The sequence below is a fragment of the Schistosoma haematobium genome, chromosome 2 (assembly GCF_000699445.3).
Source record: "Schistosoma haematobium chromosome 2, whole genome shotgun sequence".
Lineage (NCBI taxonomy): Eukaryota > Metazoa > Platyhelminthes > Trematoda > Strigeidida > Schistosomatidae > Schistosoma > Schistosoma haematobium.
The window spans coordinates 33732023-33758094 of record NC_067197.1 but is presented as its reverse complement, the minus strand read 5'-3'; the positions used below and the strand labels follow the sequence as shown (position 1 = coordinate 33758094).

At 33.8% G+C, this 26072-nt stretch overlaps 2 protein-coding genes across 2 annotated transcripts in view; one reads left to right on the top strand and one right to left on the bottom strand.

The window, feature by feature from the left end:
- Positions 1-232: 232 nt before the first annotated feature.
- SART1 (U4/U6.U5 tri-snRNP-associated protein 1) lies at positions 233-14450 on the bottom strand. The gene is made up of 12 exons (XM_051215003.1): positions 14285-14450; positions 14200-14245; positions 13869-14166; positions 13651-13825; positions 10151-10440; positions 9737-10010; positions 8545-8672; positions 7814-8213; positions 6260-6477; positions 5819-6109; positions 3121-3236; positions 233-692 (listed from the first exon to the last, which is right to left on the bottom strand). Exons 1-12 carry the CDS (start codon positions 14412-14414, stop codon positions 674-676), a joined length of 2385 nt encoding a protein of 794 aa, XP_051068190.1. The 5' UTR covers positions 14415-14450; the 3' UTR covers positions 233-673.
- A 2437-nt stretch (positions 14451-16887) lies between these two features.
- Positions 16888-26072, top strand: part of ARMC4 (Armadillo repeat-containing protein 4) — a 39820-nt gene continuing 30635 nt past the window's right edge. The window contains exons 1-5 of the mRNA XM_051215002.1: positions 16888-17005; positions 19101-19124; positions 21688-21841; positions 22666-22812; positions 25333-25542. Of these exons, the coding sequence (XP_051068189.1) occupies positions 17004-17005; positions 19101-19124; positions 21688-21841; positions 22666-22812; positions 25333-25542 (537 nt within the window). The 5' untranslated portion in view covers positions 16888-17003. The remainder of the gene's footprint in view (positions 17006-19100; positions 19125-21687; positions 21842-22665; positions 22813-25332; positions 25543-26072) is intronic.

The following is a 26072-nucleotide window of genomic DNA, read 5'->3' as shown; positions in this document are numbered from 1 at the left end:
GGTTTTTGTTGCCACTGAAGTTTCGTAAATGTCTCAAATACCTAAAGGAAACGCCTCAAACATAATACAACTTAACACAAAGTAGTTGAGGTTTTCATACATAATATGATCAACCCCTGCGTATCCAGACGAATAAATAGTTACCTCTAAAAACATACTTAATGGAGTTTCCAGCAAAAATGGAGAAATGGACAGATCTTTTAAATAAGTAGGTTTTCTACTCCACGGGAAACAAACTTTTGGATATTTACATAACTATACTAAGGGAAGAATTATTAGAATATATGGCCAAAACATTATCGACGAGGCCTGAGCTTTTTCGATTCAGTGTTTGTAAACCTAACCATTCATCCACGACAAAAACGTTAACGTATGTCACAAACGACGAATAGAGAAAAATTCATCTTGACACATGGATTTCATTAATGTTACACGTCAACGATCAAGACAATTTAGCAATATTGCAACAATATTAAAGGCAGATTAATAAAACAGAGTTTTTATTTAAAAATTGATTATGTATGTACACAAGAAATAACAATCCAGAAAAAAAGTGAGAAAATAATGGTTAGTGGGGGATTCGCATTACAAATGAACAATTGTATCGATGCCAGGTAAAGTGATATCAACTATGGAATATGACATCCAAATTGTTGTTTACTATTGCTGTTAATTATTTCGTCAGCTTCTTTCTATAATAAAATAAACACAATTCACTTTGAAACATATAAAAATATACTACTGAGTGATATAAGTAGTTGAAAACAAGTTACAAAAATGGATTAAATGATCATATGATTTAAATGGATGCTTTGTACTCTTAATCCGAGATGCACTATTCGTGAATCTAAACTCAATTATTTACAAAAAAGTCGAATTATCCAAACTAGATTATTATCATATAAACAGGTGGAATAGAAACTGTATGACAAAATTTATCAAACGGATATTTACTCGTTTGAAAATTTAAATATTCAGTTGGTATTAGTTGGTTGAAATGGAGACTTTGAACATGGATTACGACTTAAGAGCTACTAACAACTTAGTCAAGTATAACTCATGCTGAATGACTATATGATAATATTGAGGTAATTTATTCAAGGTCTGAATAGACCAATAGAGATTGATCAATTGCAAACCTTAACATCAAAAACAGAAAGATACAAACCGTGACAAATAATGATAAGAGCTAATGTGTAACTGTTCCAATTGGACCGAAAGTGATGCCTTATTAAGTTAAAGGAATTTAATGATTACGTTTCAAACAGTACACCAATTAAACAATGTGTATGAGAGTAGATACGTAGTCACAATGATAAAATATAAATGTAGGTTAAAAAATTTAATCACTTTCCAAGCAGTTTACAAACGTGACTACATATGATATCCTACTAAAGTGTATAGATAAATAAAATTGTATCTGCTGAATTCACAACTTATAAGAAAATTGCCAAATTGTTTTCTCAAAAAAAAAACATTACTCAAGAGTAACTATTACTTTACCACACAACTCTCATGTTTAATTTTACTGATTGACGTAATCATAACCCAATCGACGAACATTGAAGTCGTTACTTTTTCTTTGGTCTCCCCTAACCATTAATTGTTTATTGACAGTCTTATTACTTTATATATAATACTGGAGAAGCATACGACATCCATCAGGATTCACTAACCAATTTTGTCCTAAGCTCTTCTTTCAACTGTTGTCAAGTGCTGTTCTTCTTTTTTTAATGTCTTGCTTCAATTCCCATCCCCATTTATCCTTTAGTCTACCTCTTTTTCTTTCGACTGGGGGATTCCAAGTTAGGTGTTGTCTAGTGATGCAGTTTGATGGTTTCCGTAATGTGTCCTATCCATCTGCAGCGTCTTTTCCTAATGCCCTCTTCAGCGGCAAGTTGGTCTGTTCTCTCCCATAGTACGTTGTTTCTGATGGCATACGATTAATCGACCTGGATTATCTTGCATAGACAGCTGTTTGATAGTTGTCGTAATGCTTGAGGTCTCAACTCCGTACAATAGAGCTGTTTAAACGTTAGTGTTTAAAATTCTGACTATGATGTTGTCTGACAGTTGTCTTGAGTTCAATATGTTATTCACTTGTAGACGTACTGCCATCACTTTGTCAATCTGTGTCTTCACATCTACTTTAGAACCCTCTTGTTTATCAATGATACTGCCCACACATGTGAAAGTTTCCACCTTTTTCAGTGCACCATAATGCTGAAGGAGGATCTATAAGGTTCTCCTATCCACGTTGTCAAATAATTTCTCGTAGTCAAGGAAGTTGATGTATGGTGACGAGTTCCACTCAATTGACTGCTTAAGAATAATACGTAGTGTCGCGATTTGGTCCGTGCACGATCAACCCTTACGGAAACCAGCCTGTTGATCTCGAAGTTGGGTATCTATTGAATCTTTCATCCAGCTCAACACCATTCTGTTTGAAACTTTTCCTGGTACTGATAGTATTGTGATGCCTCTGTTGTTCTTGCAATTGTTGTAATCACTTTTCTTTGGCTTCTTAATGAGGTATCTTTCTTTCAAAATATAAGGTTTGGTTACAGTTGGAGAAAGTGAAAAACAACTGGTCACTCAATTGACGACTTGTAGTTTCATTGTTTATTTATCTGTTCTGTTACGTGAAAAACAGCTCATATATATAATTTTCGTTATATTGTATTTACATACATGATATTTTGAAATCGCCAAATATACCCAGTAAGTAGGTCAGAGTTGTTTTCACACTTAGGTCGGACGAGACAGTTCCATTGTGGTGTGTGCTACTGATGTCGACAGATATAAGTAGTATGTATCATCAGTCGAAAGTGCAATGTCTGGCAGCAGATGGTTAATAAGATCTAAGAAACGAGAACGAGAACAGAGAATGATTACTGTGGAAATGAAAGAACAGTGAAGTCTGAGCCGATTGATTGACATTTTGCGAATCAAGTATTTACTATGTGGTTCTAAGATTTTACTAAGACGCTCTGTAATTTTGTGTTCAAATACATTTGGTTGTCTCCGCTGGTGTTCTCGTTCACTATACCACCATCATTAAAGTAATTAATCAAACCAAAAATGCAACGAAAACACGTATCCTAACATGAATTAACTTACACAGCTGCATTTTTTCCACTCAAAATTACATAAGGCATTGACATCGCTTCTAGTTTTTTATTCAGTTTGTTCACTGTTCCCAGTGGAGTATCTGAACTGGTGCTGGCTTTAAGAAGCTAAATCCATAATAGAAAGAAAAGAATATTTTATTATTTTCAAAAATTAAAATAGTGAAAACAACTTGAAAGACGAGATGTTACTTCGTAAAACAAATACTAAGTACATATACTTGAAATGACATTGAGGAAAATACGAACTTGGATTAAAAAATCAACCAATTCGATACTAAAGTTTCTCTTAAGCTGTGGCACAGAGAGATCTAACAAAATATATCACTTTATAATGACTCAGAAGAATTAAAAAAACTTCAACATTTTAAACAGTAAAATGAAATAAAATCTAATATTTGAAGTTTTACATTACAGGCTAAATTTACTTAGATGCCCACTGAAACCAGGAAGCACTGAATATCTATTTCGTCCTACTATGTAACTACACCAAGGATCGCACTAAAGGCCTCCAAGCCTCTTGACAAGTGTCCAAACTTCAGAAAACTGAGCTGGCATCCAATTATATGCAAGTATTGCATGACCCATTATCCATTGCCATTAGTAATATTTGACTGACGACCGACATGGTTGAAATCCAATGCTTAATGCTTCTTAATAGAACTCTAAGAATTACCTCTTGAATTTAGTCCCTAGTCACCACAGAATGGTTGTTGAATTTGAAATTATCTTTGTAAACATCCCTGTTTTGAACAGCTTTTCTCCAAAGAGGTAAACTTTGCGGAAAAGTAGACACTTCGCTAGTTATAATATTTACAAAACTCCTGTCCTTAATAGCTAGTGATTTTTTACGGTTTTTAGCATAAAACGGTAAGAAACTTAAACATTTTTGACTATTTTATATATTAAGTGAAACGGATAGTCTACACCTTTACTATAACAATTAGTAATATGTTATGGAGGTCTATTGAAATCTAAGACTACTACAAAGTTGAGAGCGATGCTATGATTAATTTGTTGTTAATCGACAAATTAACCCCCTCATACAAAATCTTTTAGTGTTCGGAGAATCACTAATCCAACTCGTTTCAGAATTTTTTTATCGTTTGACTATTTAAGAACAAGCTTTATTTTTAACAACTAATCTCGTATCTATATTCCAAGGTCATATGAACAGTATAAAACCAGTAAAACTGTTTGTATAATGACCTTTTCTAGAAACATTAAAAAGTCTCCTGTAAATCTCTTTCTTAATCTTCAGGGATCGTTGGGTATCTTTAATGTAGTTCTGTAATGAAGAGACAAGTATGTCGTAAAATATCATTATATCTCAACTATTTTAATATTTGGTTCGCTTTATAAAATTTCACTTAACCAACTTGCAAATTTAAATGACGTAAATTTTCAATTTTTGGTGAGGAGCAATCCATAAGGGACTTTTACTAAAATTTGGATCTGGAAATAGATTCGTCAGCAAGTACAACTTAATTCCGAAAGTTGAAATACTAAAAACAAAATAGCAGTTGAATAAACTGGAATATTTATTTCTTCTTTATATAATTCCGTTGAACATCAACCGTCAACATCTTATGCACTTTAGTGTTCAAACACATAACACACACATTTTTTAATCGTGAATTTTTGTGCGAAAATAAGTTTCTCATTTAGTCTCACTACCGCTTTTATCTACCAACATTATAGAACATGACGATAGATCAAAAACTATTTTTCTTAAAATTTCTTAGGTATTTGTATTTTAATTAGTGTGCTTAGTTCCGAAAAATATGTTGCTATGAAATTCACTCACAACTGCCAGTTAAATATTTAACCAGATATAAACAAATAGGAACCTGAAATAAATATACCTCGACAAAATTGCCATGTCTTACATCAGCACAGTCAGACATGAAATTAACAAGATGAAGAGCAAATGACTCAACTGAATGCCACACATCCAAGATTCCATAACTTAAAGTGCTGATACCATGTTTTTTTGCCACACCTAGTCTTCAACCAACGTATTATCATGCATTTAGTGTAAAAAACATGTTCGAAACCAAATCAGTGGACGAAAGTCCGTAATATTATTACCCGATTTACTATCTCTACCTAGTATCTAATAGGTCACACCAACGCCGCGGTTAAACCATGTTTATTTAGTGATAGGAATACAAGCATAATCGAGTACCACCAATTTTATATCAAGTTATGAACAATATTACGAACTTCTATTTAGAATAAAACTGAAAGTGGGTTGGATTATTTTAACATACGATTGTAAGTTTATAACAAAAAGTGAAGCAGTGAATTATTGACATTTCGATCAAATACCTTCTAAATTAAACCTTTAATTCATAGGTTCAGGGAATAACCCATTGAGGAAACCACTTACTTAGGCGTGAAAATATGAGGACAATCCCAGCGCACATATATATACACGAATATCGATGAATAATCACAAAATGTTCTACTCGTTCTGACTTATTGGTCCTATAAATGATATTTACAATCAATTAGTTGTAAAATTACTAGCCTTGCAAGCAACAGATACAAATCTGTCTAGCTCAATTTGGTGGGTCAAATAGTATTAACGGTCATGATGTAAAAAAACATCGCTTTAAATCGAATAGTAAAAAACCTGTAATTGGTAAACATGTTAGTTTAAATTAATAATTAATCCATAAACTTACAAACTCTTCATTGATTTTTTTCATACGTTTCTGTGTTTTATTCTTACCGGAACCCTTTCCATGAAATTTATGACTTAATTGACGAAAAGCTTCTTTAGCACTTAAATCGCGTCCTAGCTCATCAACGTATTCTAATTTAATATCCGGTTTATATTGCGTTAACTCTTTAAAATCTGATAATGGACCAGAGTAACGATCACGCTTGTAAAATTTCGCATCAATATCATCATAGCGTATATCTTCTTGGACAAAGTGTTTAGCCATTAGATTGACCATAGTTCCAGAACCAGTCTAGAAAAACAAAGATAAAAGGAATGGGTACAGATAATAAAAATGGTTAGCTTAAACAACAAATAGAGTTGAGCACTGTTGCGAATATAATATTATGCTTAAAAATTGAAGAGGAATTCGCATCGATTAAAGTGTAAGAAGTTAACTCACTCGTTTCTCTTTTTCTTTATCAATATAACCTTTTTTCTCAGCCAACCGAATGGCTGAAAATACTCCTGAATCCAGACGTGGTTCATCATCTAAAACTCCATGTATATCAGTATTTTCTGCTTTAAAATGTTCCTGCCCAGATTTTTTGACTGTTGGTTTCGGTACTGTTCGAGTCGAATTCCCAAGAATATCATTACCGACAGTATGCCATCGATCGTCTAGAAATAAAAGAAATAAATATGCTATTCCCGTCTCTATTTATACACATAGTTGACTTTAATGAGCGCTACTTAAGAAAAAATACTAAACGACAACATAGAAGCAACACCATAGAGAGAAATAAACTGTCAATCAGTAATTTAAAACTTGGAACCTGGCACATATGTGTATCAGTTCAAGTTATCACAGCAGATTAGCACATCGGAATGAAACTCATAAGATAGAAAAATAAAGTGAATTGATATAGCAGCAATGATGTTGAGAAAAACTAAGTGTTAAGGAGAGAGCTCGAAACGACAGACTAGCAAGGTATATATGAAGAGGAACTGGAATAAACGATTGATAGAGAAAAAGAGTGGATGTATCTGCACCCTTGTAAACGATTGAGCCATTTCATCCAAGGTCTCTAACCAATTGTTACAACAATTGTGCGGACCCAAAACAGGTAGTTTGAACTTATATACACATCAAATAGTCAGTAACTTAATGGACTTACGTCACAACTTGGTTTGGCCACCCCTAGCTTTCGTTCAGCCTACTCCTATATCAAATAATATCGCGCACCGAGGTAGATGGTTGCAGGGTATAGGTAATATATGTATTCCAATTACTGTAATCAATGGACATGCAGTGCCTCGTCAAACGATACGCGACCCTTACCTAGTACCCTGCCTTAACTCAACATCGCGCAGTCAGTGGTCTCAACATACATCAGCAATGATTCGAAGGCATTTATCATCGAATACTAGTGAACTACGAATATCCCGTATTTTTAAAGGCCACATTTCATTACTATAAGGTAGAAGAGAGTGAACTAATGAAGCTGGTAGACTGATACCTAACCTAAACCACAAGTGGCACAAGTTGGCAAAAATCATACAAGTTTTCTGCGTCCATACGTTTCATCAGGTATCAACTCACTAGGGTTGATCAGACTCCCAAGACAAGTGAAGTGGTTGATGCACTCAACTACTTCACTCGCTATCATTAGCCTAGGGTTGACGCAGATCAGTCCTGAGGCACCATTTTGAATTTAGAGAAAGGAAATCGCATCTCAAACATCACCCAAGGCTATCACAAACTATTTTGTCGATATCTTCACCAAATAGAACTAGGTTATCGGGATATATTAAGTCAACAAGTGAATCTCTTGACATAAGATTGTTTTCTGAAAAGTAAGATGACGGTAGCGTTATCTCCAAAAGAAAAAACTGCAATCTACCCTCTATTGTTTTATTTGATGATTACACTTCTTTTCCAATGGCTGATACGTAAATTTCTTAAATATTTTTAAAAAATAAACATTCATAGATGAAGTGGAAAATAGAAACTTACTTGATGCTTCCAACTTTGTATCGTCATAATTTGTATCATAGTCTTCACTTTTCATGCGATAACTACCTTCTGAATCATAATCAAGTTTTCGTTCTTCTTCTTCTCCCTCTTTATACGGCAATCTTGTAGGTGATGAACTCGTATTATCATCATCATTAGTACCAACTGCTCCGCCATTATTCTGTAATCTAGACTGATTTTGTAAGAACTGATTGTAACGAGTATTTCTTTTCATACTTTCTTGAAAACCAATACCAATTGACTTATAAAATTCTGCAGTAGAGTCGAACACAACATTGTCCTTTTTGCTATTATTTGTCAATGTATCAGACGCAAGTGACTGTGACACGGATTCGGATGAATGAGTAGCTATATTTTTTGCTAAGAGTTGTGATGTAATCTTTTGAATGCAAAAAGTATAGTGAGAAGAGAATCAATCTTATCTTAGTTTATATGAAGTAATAGTTAAAAAATGGTTTTTAAATAGACATAGAAATTATTCAAGTGCTGTCATAGCTTAACAATGGATCATATCAATCGTGTTTAACCATGATCACACTGATTTTTAACCGTAATGTAATTCAGAAACACTTGAAAAGTCAATATACTTGGCATTAGTTTGGACACTATTAGCTTGTATTTAGCCTAATTTCTTAAGTCCCATTTATTCATTTTAATATTATACAATCTCTACATTTCACGAGAATGCTGTCATAAAAAAATTGACGTACTTCTTCCGGTTTAGAAACAACCCGTGACTTCGATTGCACGACTCGCCCTATAGTTTTCTCTAATTCACTTCTCAACTCATCTGGTTCATCGATATGATCTGCTGCAGACCAATATTCTTCGTAACTGTCTGAGTATAGGAGAAAAAGAAATTGCAAAACATACATTTGAAATAACTGATTATTTTAAAGCGATCAACAAGTGTTCTGTAGTTTATATTGTGACAAATTGAAACCTAGCATCAGAAAGTAATTATACACATATAATTTCGCTTGTGTAGTACCAACATGAGTTTGCAAGTTGACAAATAGCTAACTCATCCACTTCCAAAACGATAAAAATTATTGGAAAATAATAAGCTTTTTCAAACTTTTAAGTTACTTACACGGGTTTCGGTTTTTTTCCTCAGTGCTTTTTTGGAGTCGTTTCTTTCATCCATTATATGTGTGTGTAAACGACATATTAGTGTATGATTTGGGATTTTCCCTCACAACCGTTATTATTCTACAATTTTAGTTCTTTTGTCTAAAAGAGAAGCTGTTAGTATTCATAATACGCATCATTCCCATACCACTGGGTTATATTACTTTTCACACATGTGTAATCAAACTTCGTATAACTCAACTGTTTCGACTAATCGAAAACCGAATCCGTCACGCATTTGCTGACACAGAAGATAAAAAGGTTGGAGCAAGTAACAATAACAACTTTTTACATAAATAGCTATCAGCCTAGCCCTTCTATAGATGGAGACTTAGATTTTTATCACTGTAGAATCACTTGCCCAAAAGTCTACTAAATGAATGATGTGTTAGGATTTGGAATTGTCAAATAATACTCTGCTATAAAAGTTTTTTCAATTTAAGGTAATGATACAATTTTAAGTGTAGAAATATCTTCAGTACATAGTTGTGAAATAACAGTGTTGGTTTCGCAGTTACAGTTGAATGGTAATAGTCGTTTTGATTTTTAGTCTAATTTTTATGACATTACAGGCTATTGAATGCTATAAATGTTTGTATTTTGACTATTTATGTTACAAAGTATAGCCTATAGGTTTTTCAGTTAGTTAAATCGATTCAAAATCATAACGATACTAAAATTCATAAGTTGAAAAGTAACATTTAGTATGAAATGTTATTTAAATGTACTTATTAAACTATTAAGGTAACAAAACAGCAAAACATATAATACCTTTGACATCTATTATTTGTGCAGAAAATTCTTCAGCCGGAAACGTGTCATTTGCAGATGGGATGTTACTATTTAAGCGTTTTTCTCTAACTGTTGAACGGCTCCCTAAATCAGAAGACCCTGATTGTTCTGGCAATTCACTCAAAAGTTCATCAGCAGTCAGTGCTTGACGAATAGTTTTGATACGACGTTTACGCTTTTTAAATTTCGCAGCCATTTCTTCCGTACTGTAGTACTCAGAAGCTATACGAAGCTCAGTATCAGGCAACGATTGCTGAAATGGGATTAAAATGATCTATTAACAAACAATGAAACATTTAAGATAAGTTGGTGATGCATCCAAACAAACACGGCAATATGTTAAACATGAGAAAAATTTATTAGTATGTACATGAATCTTGAATATATACTTACCCGTCCTTCTTTCAGTTCAGCTTGTAGTTGTTTCAATAAACGCTCATTCTCTGTATTATAAGAGCCATCAGAATTAATAACAAAGTGGTCTTTTTTAATGCCATTAATCTCTGAATCATACTTGCTTAGAACACCTTTAGAGCGTAAACCAAGAAGTACATCCTCATCCACTTCGTCTTCAATTCCTGCCAGACCGGTAGTCTTTCTTATATTTTCTCTATTGACATCAGCTTTTTCATCATCAATTATATTTACATTCACTAAAACGTCTTCAGATTCATCCAAAACACCTAAATTAAAAGGCGAAAATTACAAATATTGAACCTATGATCGCTACAATGTTGATTAAAATAATGACACAGCGAGGTTAACATTTATGGGGATTGAAACAGATTTCGAATTACTCTCAGTAGAAATAAATTCAGAACCTCCAGTTCACCAATACAGTGAAGTCAAGTTGTGGTGGTTTATAATGAGTATTTTTACATGGTACTCATTCTCCGAGAAAAACACGATAGAAGTCAGTAAATTATTCTACACCCGTAATATAGCATAGATTTTAAGTATTTGAGAAATATTTACATTGATCGATACAAAGTAACCTATTATGGAACTCCAGAATGATAAATAAAATAAGCAGAAGTTACTTGTAACACTAATCTGAATCACAACTTATCTGGAGTTAAGATTGAAAAAATTGCAGTAAAAAGTATATCAGCAATAAAACAATGTGGAACACAAGTTTTCGTAAAATATATTTACCACAGGTGGTGTATCAAACTACATATTCAAATAGCTCTTCAAGATCATCCAAGATTCGGTCGATAGTGTCTTTGAGTCATGTACCGGAACCACTGAGAGAGCAGTCGAGAAGCTATACAATATGTTCTAGATGAGGCGAACTAGTTAACGGTGTTATATGTATATAGTGATTGGGATAGTTTAGTCATGTGCTAGGCATGATAAGTCATCACTTACAGTAATACACGATACTTATTAGACTGAAATAAAGTTAGGGATGTCAATAAATCATTTCTTCTCTGCAAACCAACGCTCACCATAAATTAATATCCATCGTTATATATTTAAGTTGTTTCTGTTTTGGTAAGATCATATGAATATTTTTGTGTCAATCAACACTCACATTACTTTAAAGAATCGATAGCTTCCTGAAATCTTAGTTCGACTGTTAGTATTTCTAACATCGTTTATACGTTCGAATGAATATACAGCATTCGCAAGGAACTGTCTGGTGAAGTACATAAGTCAGTCATCTACAACGTAGGACCAGGCACATATATGCATCGATCCAAGTTGCTACCCCTCATTAGCACAGCAAGGTGAACACCGGATTCATAGAAGTAGTTAATTCAATGCTGGTAATACATTAAAGAAAGACTGCATATAACGATATGGTACAGAAAGATATGAAGCGATTTTAATCTCATAGTTTAAGGGAACACAGAGAGTATATGCACCTACACCATTATGATCGATTCTGAGCCATGTCACCAAGAGTCTCCAGCGATTGGTTACGATAGTCACGCGGACCCCAACCAAGTAGTCTGCATCTACCAACACGACTCACACTACAAGTTAGTGACTTCAAGCACTGATGCCACGTTTGAGTTTGGCCAGCCCTAACTTTCTTCCAGCTGTTTCCAACACCAGTCACCATTGCGCGTCGTGATAATCGGTGTTCAGGCATACGTAACACGTGACCCAACCATCTCAATCTATGAACATTCACAACCTCATCAACTGATTTACCATCGTTCCCTAATACTGTGCGTCTAATCTCACTATTACTTACCCGGTGATCCCAGAAGATGCGAGCAGTACTTCTAAGGCATGTGTGGTTAAATACTAGTAGCTTACGAGTATCTTATACTCTCAATGGCCACGTTTCGCAGCCGTAAAGTAGAACGGATAGACGGATATCTCGCCTTCGCCATAGGTGACGCAAGTTGGCAAAAGCCAAACGAGCTTTTCGAACCCGTGCTGAGATTTCGTCAGACACCAACCTATTAGGGCTGATCAGACTTCCAAGATAAGTGAAGTTGTTAACGTGTCCGACTAATTCATTTTCTATCCTTAGTTCAGGCGTTGACACAGGCCAGTCCTGGAGCAACAACTTGCATTTAGAAAGGGAGAAGCGCATCCCGAACATTCAGGGATTGTTGCTCAGTGCTACCAAAACACTGCACTTTATCAGCGTCTTCATCAAACAGGACTATATCATCTGCCTATTCTAAGTCGATAAGTGGACATCCTGGTAGGAGATCAATGCCCGAAAATTCAGTCGACGAGAGCGTTATTTTCACCAGTAGGTCTACGATGAATCTAAACGAAAAAGCCAGAATCCCCCTCCCGTTTTTAACCTGAAACTACTGATGAACAAGAAATTGCTAATACGGATGTATTACATAGAGCAAGTCAAAATGACTGCATCTATCTTGTATATGTACTTCAGAAATAAAATAAATTACATTGTAGGTTAGTTTGAAGTGGCGAGTTTCGTTTAGTTATTTTACATGGGGTTCAAATCTTACAAGCCTGGATAAGCGGTTAACATAAAACATGAAGGGAAACAAGCGAGCTATTTTTCAGGGTGGTACTACTAGTAACACTTGATGGATTGAAAGCACGAGTTGTCTAACAAGCTCAGTGAAAATGTGGAGAAACTATAATTTATGGACAAACCAATCAGATTTACAATAACATGTCTTGAATTTCGGTGCGAACTTCATTCATTTGGCTAAATAGTTTTTATATTATAGCTGATGTCAGTTCACAATAAAAACCCCAAACCTAAAGCCTAACCCCAACTATTAAACATAAATATTAATCTTAATTCCTTACACTAGTTTATAGCCCTCATTTAGCCGTAGTATGTAGGCGGACATTTTCAAGGTCTTTTTAGCGTCACTCAAAGGTCGTCCATAAATTATAGTCTCACTGAAAATGTTTGATTTTTTAGTAATCTGCTGAAAATAATAGTATTGGAACATTTCCAAATAGCAGATCTCCAAATGAGTATTTGTAGATTGCTCAATAAGTACACAATTATGCTTGAGCTACACTTCGAGTGAAAGAAAGTGACATCACTAAACTGTTAGGACCGAAACAGATGGAATGGGTCTTGAACTTGCAATTTCATGGCTGTAAGTCAAGCGCATTACAAAACAAATCACTCAAGGTGAGGACTATATTCATAGGCTAAAAACAGACTAATTCTTAAACTGAAGTCTGCAACAAGCTTAAACCAAGATAGTGAACATGTTAAACGAAAACTACTACAGTGACCGATTCACAAGTTATTATACAGATTTAAACCGTAAAAAGACAAAATGCGACAAGCAGTAATGACAAGCCGACAACTAAATATCACAATGACTTAATATATACATCGGATATCTGAAATGATACAAGTAAATACATGTGAGCCAAAAACATTTACATGTAAAAGACTTTATGAACTAAAACATTTCCAAGCAAACCTGAGTCTTTAATCGTCAAGATAACTGATTGACCGTCAACAAAACGGGATGAGCTGTGTTCAACGCGAAGACCGACCAAATCATTGGGCTTGTACTTTTTACCATTTTGAATCAACCGTGACTCTACAAACTCAGAAACAGCCAACTGATCGTCAATCTCAGACAAAAGCTTTGCCTAGAAAAGCAATCAACATGAGCAAAGCCTGCATAGAACTTACTCTTTCTTCGGCTTGTTTCTGAATTCGTTCTTTCTCACGCATTTTCTCAACCCATGATTGAACATCCGATTCACATGCAGAAGGCGTGGACAGTTTTTCCTGCCCAATTTTATCTAACAGTGACCTTTTCTCTTTCAAGACATTTAGCTTTTCTTTGATTGCTTCTGATTCCCTTATTTTTCTGATATCTTTAGCTGGTGCATGGACGTAGCAATCGGCTTGGTTATCTACTGCTCGTTCTGATTTTGAAGTATCATCAGCATCCAGAGGAGCAAGACCCAATTTAGCCCGCAACGCACTAAAAAAGTATATTATTTTACCCTATATTTACTTTGTTTCCGCAACTGAGAGAGAAATATCAACACCAGTGCCTCCAGCTAAGCATAAGTTGTAATAGGTTATACAAGTTTACTTACTATCACTAGGTGATTGATCATCTCGCCTGGTAGCAATCCTATCAGTAATCTGGTCCAAGGGAGAACGAGACCTATCACGATTCTTGTGACGATGTTTTTTGTGCGATCGATGAGGGGATCCCCTAGTCATTCTGTGAACCTAATAATGGCGCCTTGACCTTCAAGGTCAAATATTCGTAATCCACATCTCTCTACAAGTTTGACTTGACTTTCGAATTTTTGAATGTCTGTGTCTAGCCCTAAGGTACGTTGTATTCTATGGAAGTGTACAAAGTGACGTATGTTAGAATGTAGATGAGAAAAAGTGAATCGTAACTTAGTAAGCCTGTAGAATGCACTTCTGTCCAGTGAGGCAGGTGGTTCGAAGCGATGAGCTCTAATAAATGGGTAAAATAAAGGTAATATAGTCGTTACAACCAAAGGCCGGTAGTGTAGGGTTTCGAATTAGGTAGTGTTTCATATTTAAAACTGTTCTATTTATTCACCGAATTTGTGAACTTTATGTAATTTGGGTCTGAAAGTACAACATGGAGCAAAAATGCTACTGACGGCCCTTTCAATCGCTTTGAATTATTTGTATTGTAAGCACTAAATAACACTTAGAATTATATCACATGTGTTTTGGGTGTATAGCAGCAAATAATTCGCCAGAATAAACATTTCCATAAGTCTTCATTAATGCCGATCACAGTAAACTTACTGGACACATCCTACCTGAAGTTTCTCGGTCACACATCTGCAACATAACACGCGTATAAACTTCGTGCTATGACTTCATACTACATAGTTTAGATCAAATGTTTCTCGATATATCAATTACTTCGCAAATATATTTTCAAACTCCTTCACTTAGGACTTCTGATTTGACTTGTTTAATATCCCCCAATCATATGGGTTTTACAGGCAAAAGCATTGTCAAATTCTAAATATCTGTAGCAGTTCTGAACGCAGGATGTAACCGCAACTGCAGGTGCAAACTTTCCATAGGTATATCAGTTCAAATATATTGTTGCTTTTGAATTCAGTGGGAGTTAAATTACTTATACTGCTTATAATCAACAGCGAATAACTGCTGGTTACGTATGTAATGGTAAAAAAGTCCCAAAACAAACGGTTTTGCGACCATTGTTCGAGACTGATGCTAACCTTGTTAGTTTTAGTTGACATTACTAGCTGACAGCTGAAAGACAAGTGTCAATACTAAATCTGGACAAAACTGGATGAGAAGCACTTTTCATATATTGGATAAATGGTTCAAAAATCTCACGTTCATCGACCTAAGCCTTCACAGAAATGTCTTTTCCTTCTAATAATCTTTTTATTTGTTTTTATTCAGCCTAAAAGATATTAGATACTTTGAAACTAGAAATGTTTCATTCTGCAGTGTAGACGTATATTTACGTTTACATTCTATATATAGATCGTTATATGAGTGTTTAATCTATGGACTGGCCTTATATGGGCGTTAGAAGTTTCTCCGATACACTTAAAAAGAGTGACATTTGCATATGTTTGAGGTTCAGTGATGGTAAGCGAAGAAGACTCTGATCGACTTACATGTATAAGACTATTGTTGATCGTTGTGAGGAAGATCCAGATTTCTCAGTACATCTGATTAACTAATATACTATGTACCACCATCGGTCCCTGTTATGTCCTATTTGGCTCATCTGTGTTATTGTCTTAATGTGCAAAAATATTACATTCATTCGATTTCAATTACAGTTTTGTTTTATCTCCATCGAGCGAACATTGTCTAGGTAAATCCTATGTACAATTTTACTAATTTCATAAAATCATTCCTGATTTTAGTAGACGTTGGTCTTTCTTACCATCTTAATCTGGCAAAAGATTGGCAAAACATGGGCTCTACGGGCTGCCTGCAAAGGATTTCATTTGTAGATGTGGTAGAGTGATTTAAGAATTCTGAAAATTTTCAACGACAAGGAAATTCCAATCTAAACTTGGATGTCACCTAGGTAATTTACCGTAGCATATCAATGGTAAATCCTGTAAATCACTAAAGCAGATGGTCTTTGTTGGACGATTGTGGGTTGAACAAGAATGGCGTAATGAACCTTCTGAATTTGAAGTCACATCTCGCGGTCAATATGTAATGTGAATTACTCTTTCGCTTTATCAAAGTACTATGGCTGAGTTGAATATCGTATAACGTTAGCACAGAAACATGTTAGCAAGAGTAGGTACACGGAAGAGATCAAGACCACCACCACATAGGCCAGTTCATGGAGTGAGATTAACTAATGTTCGTTGGTTGTTCTTGACCTTGAGGATGCTCCGTGAACTGTTCGACTTTCGGTGACCCAACGGCTGGGTGGTTTGGCTGTGGACTTATGACATATCATGGGTTCATCATTCAATCGAGCAACTTAATCACCTAATAAAACATGTGATTCATTCATTTGAAAATTAAAACATTCATTCCCTATAAATATATAGTGACGTGGATGCAGATAAAATAACATATTTTATTTCGTTGGTTAGTTATCGTGACTTAACTGTGTCGGTTTTTCTGGGTTAGAGAAATGTCAATCATGAATTGAGAATTGAAATTTATTCTCTAGGTCATTTGGGTTTTCATGGTGAATTAATGTAACTCATTCAAAATTTCACCTTATCAACATTTAGATCCTGTTATCAGATTGTCACAATATCACACTCACGTTGTCTTGTTTCTATAAGTTGCTTTCATCATTAAATGTAAGTATAATCCATGTGCTCACTGGGTCATCAGCCTACTTTTACCGAGATTGTTTTTCCAATACACCCCTCATCAAAATCCCCTAGTACATATGGTATATTAAAACTGGAGAACCTCTCAAAAACTAAGCATGATAGCATATGTTCACGCATTAGAAAACAACTTTACTCAGCGGGGAAAACCTTAGTACTACTGTTGTATTGTTGAAGGAATGTGGCGAGTTAAAATAAAAATACTTTCTCTTACACGTAAGAACTGTTTAGGTTGTTTTACGTTCACTTCGTATTGCACTACCCCTTTTTCGAATTTTTTAGTCACTTTTCCCTGCTTCACCATTTTGCTGGTCAAATATAATATAGTAACAACTGTTTAGTCTAAGGAATCGACAGTATCAAATATAACTTTTAAAAATGCTATCATGTAAAACAAATTGACGAAATGAGAGAACGTCCAAATTAAAACCTGTCTAGCGTAAACATTGTTTCATTGAAAGAGAGCCTTTTAATGGTTTGTTGCACCATTAGTTCCTTCAAAAGCGAGTCTGAAAAATAATCTTCACCTGATCATAAGTTAGTTTTAACTAAATAATTGGAATTATGAACGATTATGCCAATCTTGTTGAATATTTTCGGCCATCATTTCAGGTTTCTCTGCTTACTGTTGGTTTTTCATAGTCACAAAATACCTTGATTTAATACAGGTGATAATGGTAGTCGTTATACTAACTGTCACTCCGGATACCAGTCCTTGTTTTTGTAGAACACATGTTATTTGTTTTGAGAATAAATGTTACTCTTAACCCTTATTCAAAAATGAGATCAGTTAGAAATCGGTTGTGACACTAGTTTTCATAACTAGAATCTGACCTCAGTGCAGGTACGACCTAAAAGTATGTGAAACAAGAAAATTAAATTTATGCTTATTTGGAAATTTTAACTGAATAAAAATCTAGATATAGTTTTATTTGCTGTTTTTGATATAACTTTTTCCCCAGTACCTCGCAAGACCGCTTTAAACACATCGCAGCGATTTGTCTACGCAGTTATTTTACTATTCTGCTACTAGTAACAATGCGCCTAATATTCATGTACCTGAACAGATATATAAAAAAACGTGTTGTCCACCTTTGCTAGATTGTCTGAGCTATGGGCTTCCAAACGTATACCGGAGGGATGATGTTGTTCAAGTCAGACCCAAAATCAATTATATACACTTAATTATCTATAAATCAAACCATCCTATCAGCAAGTCATTTAAATGTAACATATAATTCTATCTACCGGAGATAGTTAACTAATGAGTTGATTTATAGCGGCAAACACGACAGTGTTTGTGAAACAAGTGTACAAGTAACTTTTTAAACATAATTGTAGAATATTAGAAGTGATTTAGATTAAACACCTCTTAATTATCCTTTTTATGCATTTTATTATTTCTATCGATTTACAATGACCAATTCACTGCTTCTCCGACTTCAATCAGCCATCACTTAATTACTCGTCTTTTTGTAAAAGATTCAGTTCTGATGATAATTACCACGAAACAAAACTTGTATGTACCATATACATTAATACATTGATCCCTGAAAGTTTCCTTACGAAGATATCTTGATTAACTTTTTGAGAAAATATCCTTATTTCTTTATGTGAGCCAACAAAACTGTAAATGAATAACTAACAAACAACGTGGCATCGGAATATTTGGGGACTATGTACTAAAATGTAAGATTTATACGTACTCCTAATACAACCCACAGACTAATACACACGGCATATTTCATTATGGAAAAAATTCCATAAGGTCACTTTCAAATTTAATTGCCGAAATCACGTATCAGTTTCTGAGTTCATCAAGAGATACAACAAGCCAAAATTTTGTTGCTGGTTTTCGGTAGTGATTAAGTTTAATCACGACCAAAATTTATCCATTTGTAGAAACGAGGACTCATTGTTTTCAATGAACTTCTAAATATTTCAATCGTTCAATTAGTTTTGACAAATGGACTTTTTCTTAACAACCATTTTCTTTATCTAGTTGCTTCGTTTATTTATGATGTTTTATAAAACTGCTTTTTGCACCTTCTGGAACTTTTAGGGGTGTGGAATCGGAAAAAATCAAGTAAGAGATTATATTTTCAGGTTATTTATTTTTTGTTTAATGAGTTAGCTCATAGCCATCAATAATATTAATAATTCCCTTACTGACAGAGAATTTTGATAGGCTAATGATCGTTCTTCATATATTTTTGTAAAAACATTTATTACTAAGCAAATTGATGACAAAGTAAGAACTTAAAGGATAGTGTACGGAAGGAAGTGTTTGACCTGATGAATAGTTAATGAGACCCTAAGTATACAGACAAAACCACGGCCATAAGTGAGTTCAAGGTAACATCTCCCAACAAATTTGTGTTGCACAGGCCTTAGAATTAGCTAAATTACGGATTTTTCACGATAGGCAAAGTAAAATCTTTTGTTGATGAGAAAGGATAACTATATTTAGTCTTAATTACGTATCTACTGAAATGTTTTCAGTAGTTAACTATTATTTCATTGGCATGTCTGCATTTCGTCATTTTATACGAAATTGCATACATATCCTGTTTGTACCATTTGATATTAATACATACTATTAAAGCTTATCAACAAAACTCATAAGAAAGAAGTGGCTCAGTATAATATGTTTTGGAATGTTGACAGAAATAAGGTAGTTGAGTCCATGTTGACTGCAAATTGCTAAGTGATAACAAGGTTTCATATAAAAGTATTTAAATTTACTTATGACAAATTAGGCCGAGAAATGTCGAGGCTAAGAAAACAAGCATTGGAAAGAAATTAAGAGTGTAGGCCTTCATCGTGTATCTTCGGTCTTGAAATGTACTAAACCCCATTAAATAAATAGTTGCTTACCTACATCTCATTTTGTAGAAATTAAATTTAGTTAATGTTGTCAGAGAGTTTTTCAACTATATATATATATGTAAGGTTGGTGAGCCAGGTGTGATCCGAACATGTAGCTTTCTAATCTGGAGTTAGATATAGAGGAATTAACCTCAATATATTCTTTTTATTTGATTGACATGATGAACTGATTGATGTTAGACCATCACTGAAAACGTGGAAGCACTGGATGACCGTTTCGTCCTATTGTGGGACTCCTCAGCAGTGCGCACCCACGATCCTGCTCGCGGGATTCGAACCCAGGGCCTTCAGTCTTTTTAAATTAATGGAAATAGGTTGTGATATAATGACACAAATTACTATCTCTCTCCTTATTTCAATTTCATTTTACTAATATCGAAAAACGTAACGTACCATTGTAAGATATGCATTTTCGCTAAATTATGAAGCATTCCATCATTTATGATCTTACAAATAAGTTATTTCTATAACAGTCTGATTTAATTTTTGTAACAAACAGTTATTGTCCATATATTTCTTAACATAAACGTTAGAACTAGGCTTCAACCAAACAGTTCACGACACTAATCAATAACCAATACTAGTAATTTTCTTTTGTGACACAAATCAGCAACAGTAATAGCTGTAGGTCAGTCAACAACAACGTACAACTTCTTACATACGTACATCAGTTTAAGTTGCCATATCACATTGGCACAGTGATGCAATTATCGATTCGAATCCCATAGTGGTAGAGGCAGTAATAGTATAAGCAATAATTAGGGTTTGAAGATGTTATAAATTTGTGAAGAGAAAAAAGGGACATGAAGTATTCAGAATATTAGAATTTGGGAGAATACAGAGAGTGGATGCACCTGCACCATTGCAAACGATTTTGAGCCATGTCATCCAAGGTCTCTAACCATCCGTTGCTATCATCTTGCGGATCTCAGCCAGATAGTCTACACTAACCAACATGGTTCAGTCCACTTGTCAGTGCCTTCATGGAATTGTGCCACGTTTTGGTCTGGCCGCCTCTAGCTTTCTTCCCACCTACTTCTACACCACAAAACATTGCTTTATGGGGCAGTCAGTGGTTGGGCATTCGTCACACATGTCTCAGCCATCTCAACTAATGAAGTTTCACTACTTCATAAGTTGATTTTCCAGATTTATAACCCGGATAAATATAGGTAGCAGAAGGTAAGGGATATATCTATGTGCTTACAAGTTAAATTAGTTGTTTTGTCAAGTTATAAGTAATGTACAAAGTGGTATTAGTTAACCAATCAACAGAAACTTTCATAATGTTTATTCAGATGAGAACTGTAAACCAAATGATAATGAGACGAACCTTGGCGATAATACTACAGTTATATCAAATTGTCTTCATAAAACCAATAATCAATATTCAGATGTGAAAAATTGAGACTGAGACCAGTTTGTTGGTTGCATAATTTTATTACTTACATCATTGCAAGTACTATGTGTGACAAAGAATTCCTAATTAATGCATTTTCTACAATGTCAGTAAAGTCTTAAAATGAATTCGAAAAATTGTTGGGCGGTTTATTCACTAAGTCCGTTTCTACGTAAAAGTAAATAGTTACAAAGTCTACTTGCCTGAAAGTTTTTTTCATTGGAATTTTAGTGTTCATTCTGGTCATTGCGGCCTAATCTACTTCGATAATGATGAATCACATTATGTATAAATAGTAAATTGTTTGGTCTTTCATTTTATTGTACGCTAGCTTCTATTTATTTTCTGCTTATTTGAATAGACGCAATTCTTCTAGACATGGTGACGGTTCTAGTGAATCAAGCTCAGAAAGTGAAACTGAATTGGAAGATGATATCCCAGAGCGTAGACAAGATGCAAACGCTGACTTACCATCTGAATATTGGCAAGTTGGCAAGATAATTAAATATCTAAAGGTTTGTGATACTATTGTTTTTTTAATTTAGCGAGAACATCTATGTCTATGTGGTAGTTTACCTGAGAATGGAAAATAGTCTCGTTCATCTGTAATTTGTTATAATTTATATACATAAAAGAGATTTAGCCAGTTCGAGAATACTGAATGACCGTGAATATGGATTTCATTTTAAGTGATATCCGCTACTTTATACAAAATATGTATTGAGTTCCATATAAATTTCATGTTAATAGTTTTGAGGATTGAACGATGAATACTAATAGAGTACATATTGACCTATTATTTGGCCTTATTTTGAAATATCTTCAAAGTTTGATTAAATGTACTATGATATTAAATGATGAAACAGATTACCAACTATCCGAGATTAAAGTAATTCTAAAGGTCTTTATGTAATTATCGACCTGAAAAAATCACTGTCAAATTTACCAAGATTTAATCCATCAACTTAACGTAAATAATAGTATGAAAGTAACGTAAATGTTCAATATACTTCAAATATGTATATATTTTAAATATGTAACCAATTAATACTTAATGTATGTTTTTCCTCACAATCAAGAGATTATTAACTACTTTGTTAGATGGGCAATACATTCTCGTAACTATTACACACGTTTCAGTCGGCTTAAGAACGATTAGACAGTATGCTTGACGAGTTTAAACAAGTGAGAAATGTTGACATCAAGTTTCCTGTTGGATACTTTTCTTTTTTTTCACGAAATAAAACTTTACCACTATCTGTAGATGAACTTTAAAAAGCCTGATTATAATGACGTAATGCTTACTTTTTAATATATCTTTTTGTACATACTATACAAGGGTGGAAATCAAACATCAACTATCATATCCTTATGTGCCTTGAAAGATATGCCTTTAAAAACTGAAATTTGTCAACTTGCTGTTCGTGATGTTGGAGGAATTGAATTGCTCATTAATTTACTTGAAACAGATGAAGTTCGTTGTAAAGTGAGTTATTTTCTTTCTATAACAAATAATAGATTATTATCCAATAGTACCTTTTTTTATGAGATGAAAAAGGTGAATAATGTAATAGGTTATTGTCAGATTCCTGGGATTCGATGAATTACTATCTATTTGATGCCTAATTAAGTCATTATTCGTTTAAGTGACTAGATTCTACGTTTGGTCATCTTATTCAGTCTAATATTTTATTAAATTAAGCTCTCCATCATATAACAATTATGTAATCAAATAACTTTATAAATGAACAAAAAGGAAATAAATTTTTACTGAATCGAATTGATTATACATAACAAGGTCATATGATATATCAAAACGGTATGGCTAACCGATTCTTGTATAAAAGTAGAATTAGACTACATGAAGTAGAGTTATTAACTTAGCCAGAGGCTAATGTTCACTATATGAATTTTAGAATGAATGGTCACGGCCGCTACATTATAAATACTGCGAAATTAAGATTTCTATTGGTAAAACGATGAACATGTGTTCAGAATATAGATTACCCTTAAAAATATCATTGTTTTAAGGGTATCAAATTTCCTCGTATTTTAACTACAGTTCGTCTATGAAGTCCTATATGTATAGAACTAGAATTAGGGTCTGTCTGGAGTATATATTCACGAGAGAATAATCTATTTCTTTTATCCATATTTTGGTGCTATTTTTAACTTGAATTTCTAAGCTTTTGGTATGTGAATTTTCCTCGCCTAGAAATGACATCATTTGGAGCATCATTGGAAACCAGTAAACGATAAGTAGTTGTTTTGCACTAGTTTTAAAATCCTAAGATATAGAGATTTATGATGCTTATAGAGTTCCCTAGCGGACATCATTCTGTGGTTTAAACATACTTCGTTTTCAAAGTTTCATATGTTACAGGTACAAAAACATTTAAAAGTGAACGACTATTAGTAGTAAGGCTAGTCATGGTAACTATATGATATGATCAAATATCAATTATAAATGAAGTTGAACTCATGTATAGCTTTCTTCGACTTGAAATGAATAATAAAGTAATAACAAAATCCAAGTGAACTGTTTTTATATTATATTTAAACAAAATTGTACCGTTGATGAAATTGAGCAATTTCATTTAAAAAAATAAGGAATTAAAATCATTGAACGATTAATGAGACCTCACTATTTAATATTAGGCTGAAGTTTTAATCATCAATATATATATTATCAAATCCTTATTCAACAAGTAAAGTGAACGAGATTATCCGCTGTCACAGTTAACAATATTCATATAAATGTTCTATGGCTTTGTGAAATTATACACAAACATTATAATAATTCAACAATAAATGTTTCTGAAATGAAGGTTTTTAATGAACTTATTCTTTGAATTTAGTTACTTCTGATTGAAATTGAGTTATCTTCTAGTGGCTTTGCTTCACTAATCGATCACCTCTCGATAACTGTTATAATATAAATCTCAACGGTGTTTGAAATCAGAAGGCAATGAGAAGAGGCAACTACAGTTGATTAGCGGATAGCGCAGATCATAATGCTATAAACACATCGAGCAAATTTGAAGCAGAGATGCGAATAAGTATATGTGAGCAATAACAGAGGCAAATTTATAGTCAAATCACATAAGGGCGTAGCAAGGCAAAGCAAAGACTAATAATAGGATTTGAGTACATATATACATGGGGAACAAAATGAATCATCGATTGATATTTAAGGGATCACCATTTTAGTTAGAGTCTGTCATATGATCTAGTGATCATAACAAAACAAACAAATAGACGGATTGTTACTGTTCTAATAAAATCGTCTGTTAAGTAAGTTAATAAAAATACTTAACCAAAACTAATCATAATCGAAAATGATTGTCGGATAGTTGCTATAATCTTAAGCTTTTCCTTCTTAGAATTCAGAGAATGAAACACTAAAACAATATTCTATTTTATATTTCATTCTGATTGATAACATATTGATTTTACATGGTTTTGTCTAAGAAAACATTTCATACATGAGCCATTACTTAGTAACCATTCAGATCTGTGTTAAAGTTATCTACCAACATGTTATCTCAAATTGATATTCAACCAATTTTTGTCTTATGGAAACTATTATCTGAATAAATGAATAATATATCTGTAATATCCCAGTGAGGAGAAAAATGAGATTTCCTGACGTTTCGTGACTCAATATAGGCCACTTCCTCAGGGAATAAATAAATAACCAAATCGAAATTAATCCAAGTTTAAATAGTACAAACGGAACAAGAAAAATATTATTCTCTGAAGAAGCGGCTTACACTAAGTCACGAAACGTCAAAAAATCTGGTTTTTCTACTCGTTGGAATGTTACAAATATATTAATCTATTTATTACAATCTATTCAACGCTCAATTTATCCGAAATTACCAAGTCAAATCTTGATAATGAAACCTATCATCTGAATGTTATGAAATGAAACTAAGACAAAATTTGATTAATCCTAATTATCCATTAAATTTATATTATTAATTTATATTTTGTTTAAATTCAGCTTGGTTCATTGAAAATTTTAAAAGAAATTACTAAAAATCCACAAATACGTAAATCTGTTACTGATATTGGTGGTTTACAACCACTTGTCAACTTGTTACGTAGTTTAAATCGTGATTTGAAATGTTTATGCGCTGAAGTTATAGCAAATGTGGCTAATTGTCATCGAGCAAGACGTACAGTTAGACAATATGGTGGTATAAAATATTTGGTAAGTTTATGTAGATGAACCAATGGATTGATTTTTCTTTTTTGATTCATAGAATTATATATGTTATCAGTTGAATACTCATTGTATTTTAGATGAAGATAATCGTAAGCTACTAGTATTTAACCACACATGCCTTAGAAGTACTGCTCGCATCTTCTGGGATCACCGGGTAAGTATTAATGAGGTTAGACGCACAGTATTAGGAAACGATGATAAATCAGTTGATGAGGTTGTGAATGTTCATAGATTGAGATGGTTGCGTCACGTGTTACGTATGCCTGAACATCGATTACCACGTCGCGCAATGGTGACTGGTGTTGGAAACAGCTGGAAGAAAGTTAGGGCTGGCCAAACTCAAACGTGGCATCAGTGCTTGAAGTCACTAACTTGTAGTGTGAGTCATGTTGGTAGATGCAGACTACTTGGTTGGGGTCCGCGTGACTATCGTAACCAATTGTTGGAGACTGTGAGTGACATGGCTCAGAATCGATCATAATGGTGTAGGTGTATACACTCTCTGTGTTCCCTTA

Excerpts from the sequence above, each read along its gene's own strand:
- SART1 (XM_051215003.1), bottom strand. The coding sequence starts at position 14,414 with ATGACTAGGGGATCCCCTCATCGATCGCACAAAAAACATCGTCACAAG. Across the intron at positions 14,246-14,284 it reads TGATCAATCACCTAGTGATA|CTGGAGGCACTGGTGTTGAT; the intron begins GTAAGTAAACTT and ends ACTTATGCTTAG. Across the intron at positions 13,826-13,868 it reads AGAAACAAGCCGAAGAAAGA|GCAAAGCTTTTGTCTGAGAT; the intron begins GTAAGTTCTATG and ends TTGCTTTTCTAG.